Source organism: Falco cherrug, chromosome 1 (genome assembly GCF_023634085.1).
Source record: "Falco cherrug isolate bFalChe1 chromosome 1, bFalChe1.pri, whole genome shotgun sequence".
Lineage (NCBI taxonomy): Eukaryota > Metazoa > Chordata > Aves > Falconiformes > Falconidae > Falco > Falco cherrug.
In genome coordinates, this window is record NC_073697.1 from 47,825,754 (window position 1) to 47,832,881 (window position 7,128).

A 7,128-nucleotide genomic window follows, 5' to 3' on the forward strand; every position below is an offset into this window, starting at 1 on the left:
GCATGGTGCACGGCCCGTTCCATTATTAAGACACCTTCCCCAACTCCTCCATCTGTTTGCCCCACCAGGCGGTGCATCTCATCAGCAGGAAACCCGCACAGCTCCTGACAAAAGCACGGACATAAGACAACTCAGATGCTGCTGAAATTTCTTCCTCGATGCTAACAGGAGCCAGGTCTGGACCATGAGTCCCCAGTACACTACCAGCTGCCGAGCGCTACAGGGAGCAAAGCAGGCTAGTCAACGAAGTGCTTACAACAGTGGCAAGCACTCTGCCCACGGCAGGGCTTTCTGGTGCAGGCAGGGCCAGCAGGGTACTGTACAACCCATGTGCAGAGGACACAACTCCACCTCAGGTTGTATGTCACTTGGAGGGCCACGTGCGAACTACGCTGCCTGCACTTCAACTTTTGTCCAGGCTGGAAGAGTAAGAACAAACAGAGCAAGAAGTTTTACAAGGTGCTACACGTTAAGTGCCTGCATCCAGTTCCCACTCCCAAGTGTGCTGGTATGTAAGAGCATGCAACTGATACACCTGCAGCCTTGTCTGGATGCGACTGCTATGCAGCTTTTTGCTGGAAGGATCACGATTCACTTCCAGGGAATTCCCTGTCGACATATATAACCTGCCGTGGGATGCACCTGAAAATATTACAGCCTACCACCCAAATCACCAGAGATGAGGGGTCGTGCAACACTAAACCTGAGCATAAGGACACATCCTGCCCAGTATTCCCTGCTCCTGGGCCACTGGGGTATTTTCCATTTGTTTTAAACCAGACGCACCACTTACAGCCTGTCAAAGAAAGAGCCTGTATGGAATTAATCCATTAGAAATTATTTTTGCATTCTCCTCGCAGCAAAATTTAACCGGCCCTGCAGATTCATATGGGATCTGGGAACCAGGCATACTGGCACAGCCTCGATGCAAAGCTCTGGCTCCAGCACCTCATTCAAGTTTGCACTGCCACACGTTTGCAGTAGTGAGGTCCAAACACAATTCTATTACGGTGGCAGTTTGTTTTCCTCAGTTGCACGAGCACTGCAATTCCCAGGCATCGCAGACTTACTGCAGTTCCTCAGGGGTGACAGACCAGTTGGTGAGATCTATTCTATCAGGACTAAAATGCATCAGTTTTAAAAACAAGTGCAGTGATATCAGTTGCTGTCCCTCTGCCATCAGCTTTAGGAAAGCGAACTGAAAGGAATCTTACCAAATTCAGAAAGCCAGGCAAAAAAGCAGAGGAGCCATGTCTGTACAGTCTGGCTTGCAGGGCTTTAATCTCGGCCTCCCACCAAAACCCAACACAACAACAAAAACCCAAAATAAAAAAGGAAAAACAAAATAAAAATCAAACTCTGATCCCTAAGCTCCTTTGTGTGCGCACAGAATAACATCTGCAGAGAGCAAGGGGCTCACTCTGAGGGTCACAGGTTGACCCTCACCATGAGCCAACATCAATAGAGTAATTCAGACATTAAGTTCTGTTTTCATTTGAAACATCAAATGCAGCTTTCATCTTTTTCTAGATATAACCCTTCACCAGAACACAGTACAAAGTACAAGCCTATTTATATATCACATGAGCAAAAATATTAATTAATAGATACAGAAGATATATTTATAAACTGGAATTTATTTTGCTCCCCCTCCTTCAACAAACCAGCTCTAAATTAACAGCCCAAACACACTGCACCACCGAGGTCCAATTCCTTTCTCTGCAAGTAAATTTAACCGTGACCTCAGTAGACTGGTATCTCACACTGAGATTTTAGTTTTCATTTTACTGTATTTCTGACCCTGTTGTGGCACAGCGGCTGCCTGAGCTCCTCCGTGCACGGGTGGACATGAACCTCACTCCCACACACAGCTCAAGCCACCCCACCTGGGGAGTGTCATCACAGGCAGGGCAGAAGCAAGCCCAGTTATCTGCAGGCTAGCATGGTTTTCTGTCAAAGTGCCTTGCCTTGTGTGCAGACGTCACCAAATTTCAGATCTGCATCGTATTCCTCCCCGGCACATCGCACACACATTACCTATCCATTTCCTTGGATCAAACTTAGGGTAAATTTAGGGGGACTTCTGAATACTTGTTATTAACATCTCCAAGGCACAACTGCACTAAATCCAGCTGTTTGTTTTATGCCTTTTCTTTAATTCCAACTACACAGTAACAAGAATTACTAGACTGCATGGCACTGCTTTAGCAACTACAGCCAGTGCTCTGTGAACAGATGTTTACCACACTGTGGTCAAGTACCTGGAATGTATTTGTGTAACAATATGTGACCTAGGCTTACCTCCCCCCTAATTACAATATTGTGCCTTTCTCCAATCTCCCGTCCTCTTTGCAAAACAAGAATCCAGCTGCATTTGCTGGAGGATTTTGGTCCAAACTACTGGAAGGGAACAAGTCTGAATCTCAGCCGAGGACATGGTACGAATGGCAAACCAGAAAGAGAAAACAAAGCAGTTCGGTTTGTGTGTGGTTTGTTTTGGGAAAAGGCACATCACAGGGAACTGAATGAGAAGAAACCCCATAAAATCAAGTAATTGCAATGTAGAAGTGAAAAAGAAATGGCTCAAAATCATGTCTGATTGCTACCAATAATCCCGAGAAAACTGTTTAGCAACAAACTGCTAATGACCACTTCCAATTTTGATCCAAAGCTATCACTGGACAAAGCAAAAATGTTAAATTCCTGTGGTGGAGAGTAGTCTTACAGATTTTTGTTAATTAAATGCAATTCTGCTGGTCTTTTCCCTGCATGAACCCAAAATTACTTCTCAATCACAGTCGGAAGGACATCAAGCTTTTAGCCCAGACCTGAGCATCCTGTCCAAAGGGCAGGCAGCCTTCCTTCCCCTTCTTCTCCTGCTGGTCTGGGCCTCGCCAGCCCTCAACGAGAGGATGGAGGTCTCAAGATAAAACGTCTTACGTGAACACCACCACCACCCCCTCAGCAGAGGAAGGAGGTGTCCATCAGCGCCCTTGCTGAACAACAGGGCAGTTGTAACCCATCCCTGCCCGGTCCCCCAGGCTGTGGTCAGCACACCTGTACCACACAGGGGATGCTCTTCCTTCCCCTCAGGCAGGCAACATGGGGGAGAAAACGCAGAACAAAGAAGAAGGGTACAGCACACCAGGTTTCCTCACATCTGACAGCTTTTCTCCTCCTCCCCTCTTTTCTGATTTTCCAGGAATGAGGAGGAAGATGTTTTTCATGCTTTTATATATGTATAGCTCACAAAGCATGAAAAAAAAATAAAATACATACATATATCTTTTAATCTGATCAGATGCTGCAAGCAGCAGGATACAAAAATACATAATGAAAACAACAAAGCCCCTGCAGTTTTGAAACGTGCGATTACCTGCTCCTTTCCTACCCTTCCAATCTTAAGTATATATTTTTAGATGTAAAAAACCCCAATGCAATAATGAGGCATAAAATATAGACATGTACGCAACTGTGCCTGCCTGCATCCAATGCTCCAAACCCAGCATGTCTGGAACGTGGTTAAAGTGGAACGATACAAACACTTTGCCCAGTGGTTCGCATCACCCACGACGACTCCAGATCCTCTGAACTTTGGCCAGTCGTCTCCCTCTGTTAATCTTTGAGTTGCTTAGAAGATTTAACTGTATTACCAAAAATTCAGACTCTAGTCTGGTGCTCTGGCCCTATAGCCTCAGCAAGCTCCAAAGAATAATAAACCAGTGATGCCAGTGTACCTCCTGCATTTTAGGCTGAAGTTCAAATCTAAGGATAATTTCTCCCCCCTCAAATCTAAGCTCACTGGCAAACCTGAGCAGCGATTGCCAGACGTGGGTACAGGGGTGCCCACACAACCCTGCTGCCATACCTCCGTCCCTGAAATAACAGGGTGCTGCATTAAAGCAATGCGCCTGTTTGCCACACCAGTGAGCCAGCCCAGTGTCTGTGCTCAACCAGGCAAACCACCGTCCCCGGTGGTGGCCACACTTGAAACCATTTCTTGACAAGCATTATTCAGTCTTGTAACAGAAATGACCCATCCCTCATCTAATCACTGCAGCTAGAAGAATAGAAAGTGTAAGTAAACACACACATTGCATACCGCAGGATGGCATTTTTGAAGGCTGCCACTGTTACAGAGGGAGAATCAGAGTGAAGGACTGAACAGGTAAATATAAATCTATGGTCAAAAAAAAAAGCAGGAAAGTAACTGCAAGTAGACATGTATGCCTCAGCTTTCATAATGCTAGCAAATCTGTAAGCAGAAATCTTTTAATTCTGCTGTATTTGATAGATTACAAATCCTCTCCTAAAAACTCCAGAAAGCAGCTTACGGTTCAGACAAGTAACTATTTTGCAGCGGATGACAAGAGACCTAAGAACAGAAACGATGGAATAATAGCTCTGTAAGTAACACAGATTTCTTGAATGCAAGAAGACAGAAAAGAAAAAATCTGCACAATTCAAGGAGCAGTTTACAGCTGGAAATCCTAGGAGACCTGCTTCGGTTAACTGTGTATTTTCTTTAAAGGCAGCGAGCATACTTTGTAAGAATATAATTAAAAATCTTCAGGAGCAAAGTGTCTCAGGAAACAAGACACGCCTCCCGTTCCTGATGACTTTCTTTTTTAAAATGAACTGACGTCTCCTCTATGCTCCAACATGAGACAAAGAATTCATCTACAAGAAATGTAGTACTGCAATTAATACCCCCAAAAATGGTTGCCTTGCTTGGAGCAGGGGCATAGGGGAACAATTCGCTCCCCCTCAGTTAATCTTCCAAGACACACTGCTCGGCCACGGTAGGCGCGAGCAGGGCACTCACCAGTTTGTGTTTTTCTCAAGGAGGCAGCTCGTCAGCTTTTGATTTCAGTTTGCACCTCCGGTGCCCCACGAGCAGCTGCTGGCTGCCTGCCCCACAGCTCCCCAGAGCCAGCAGACCCAGCTGCCTGCTGCCATGCGGGATGCCCGCTGGAGGAGTGGAAGCGGAGCGGGCCTGCTGAGACTCCCTGCTCGTTTGGAAAACAAGTCACGTGCGAACCGAGTTCATTTTAGGCTATTCTACAGGAGCCACCATCCAGCACAACTGTGCAAAGCGGAGCCTGTGCTGGGGAGAGCATTGCCACCCCAGGGCAAAGCAGGCCCAGCTGGGCACGGTCCTCGGTCCCCTCCGGAGCAGCCCTGGAAGAGCAAAGCAGAGCAGGCACAGCACCAGACTGGAGGAGCTCCCAGGCAGGGGCCGGCACTGTCCCTGTAAGACAGCCTCCTGCACGTACACAGCCGCTGCCCGAGCAGCAAACAAAGCTGCAGAGAGCCTGCGCACAGCAGCCCTCCGCTCATGCCATCGCAGCACAGGTAGCGGCTGTGGGGAAAACAACAAAACCACCACTACTGTGACAAACAGGCAGACGATAATCGCGATAAATAACAACCGAGTCATGCACTTTGACGGATCCGCATGCGGCAGGCGGGTGGGCAGGCTGGAGACCCGGCGGTGCAGCAGAAGCCCTGGCGAGGTCAAGTTCACTCCAGCACCTTCTCACTCAATACCTACATAAGTTCTAGTGCGCGGGTGGCTCTCCCCCCACCACCCTGCACACACTCCCCTTCCGAGAGCCCGGCACCACGCTGCAACCGGAGGCTGCATCTGCTCCGGCTGCGATGGGGGAGGCGGTCGGTTCGCTGCCTGTGGTTTATAAATAAATGCCAGGGGGGGAAATTAGTGCCATGCAAAGAGAAGTCTGGGTGGCGATTATGGTGTTAAGATCTGCACTAGAAGCCGCTGCCGGTGAGCGTGGAGCAGAAGGAGCGATGAGGGCGGATGGTTTAGAAGTGCAGTGAGTACTAAGGAGATGGTGTACGCGTGGCAGTGTTTATATGAGAGATCAAAACAGAGCCAAGCCCATCCAGGGAAAAAATGGCGACTACCGGGATGGGGGAAACTAAGACACTGGATTAGTTATTATTTTTAATAAATGTATGCACTGCACATAAGCTAGACACATCGGAAAAGCTGCCGATTCATTCTGAAAAAGCGGTGCGTCTATTACCTGTTATTCTGGGATTTTCTGGCCATGGTGCCTGCCTTTGTTTTCTTTCTGGAATAGTCACTATCGAAGGGTAACACTGATGCATAGCCATGTTCTGCTTCTAGGGACAAAGTCAGCATTAGTGGCAATATATTTTTTCCATGCATTTTTTTCCTCCTTTGCAGGAACACTAGGGTAAAGAACAGAATTTTTTCCGGTTGATTTGTTTGGATTTTATTCTGGCATCTCTTAAAGAAGCGAGACAAAAAAAAGTAAATAATAGAACAACTCGGTAAACCAAAAAAAGAAAAAAAATGCCGAAATTAGGAGGATTATCGGAGTGCACATTAAAAACGAGGCGGATCATGCAAACCCTTGTCACGCTGCGCGGGGGGGAGGGGAGCACTGCCATACAATTAACGACTGCCACACACAGAAAAGTGTGAGGGATCCTGAGCGCTGCCGCACACGCACCAGCCCCATCCAGAGCTTCACCAAAAAAAATAACCCTTTTTTTTTTAAAAAAAAAAAAAACCAAGAAAAATTAAAAGCCAAGAGAAGAGCACTGTTCCTCCCCCAGCGCGGTGCCTCTGGCGAAGCCCGGGCCAGTCCCGCGGCGCCCGGGCAGGTGAGGGCCCGGGGCTGGTCCCCCGGCCCGGGGCTGGTTCCCCCGGCCCGGGCCGCCCGCCGCTGACACACAACAAAGGCCAAGAGCGGCTGGGAGCGCCTGCGGGTGAGTGACTGACTGCCCGCCTGCGCCCAGTACCTCGGTCTCTTCTCTCCAAGTACTCGGCCGCTTCCAGGAGAATTAACAGAGAGTTCAATTCCATGGCTGCCTGTGCTGTGCTGTGCTGTGCTGTGCCGTGCCGTGCCGTGCCCAGAGCCCCCCGTTGCCCCGCGTCGCGCACCGCGCCGAGTTCACGCGCGGGGGACTTCCAAGCCCCCGGTTATAAGGCACTTCGCTCAACCTACATTTGACACACAGGCGACGGGCAGCCCTCGCCACCAATAGGAAATGTCGATTAGGCGCGGGGGCAGGACGAAGGGAAGCAGCCGGGCCAACCGGCAGCCAGACCGCCCCCCCTTTTCCTCTGGCTGG

The 7,128-nt window shown here is 48.8% G+C and overlaps 1 protein-coding gene across 3 annotated transcripts in view; it reads right to left on the reverse strand.

Moving 5' to 3' along the window:
* The window catches only part of MXD4 (MAX dimerization protein 4), a 39,781-nt gene extending 32,766 nt beyond the window's left edge, over window positions 1-7,015 (reverse strand). Inside the window, exons 1-2 of one of the 3 annotated variants that reach the window (XM_055726706.1) lie at window positions 6,796-7,015; window positions 6,051-6,219 (exon numbers count right to left, since the gene is read on the reverse strand). In XM_055726706.1, coding sequence (XP_055582681.1) covers window positions 6,051-6,219; window positions 6,796-6,859 — 233 coding nt within the window. In that variant the 5' untranslated portion in view covers window positions 6,860-7,015. The remainder of the gene's footprint in view (window positions 1-6,050; window positions 6,220-6,795) is intronic. The other 2 variants (XM_055726836.1, XM_055726772.1) reach the window with 2 other exon arrangements.
* Between the last annotated feature and the right edge of the window lie 113 nt (window positions 7,016-7,128).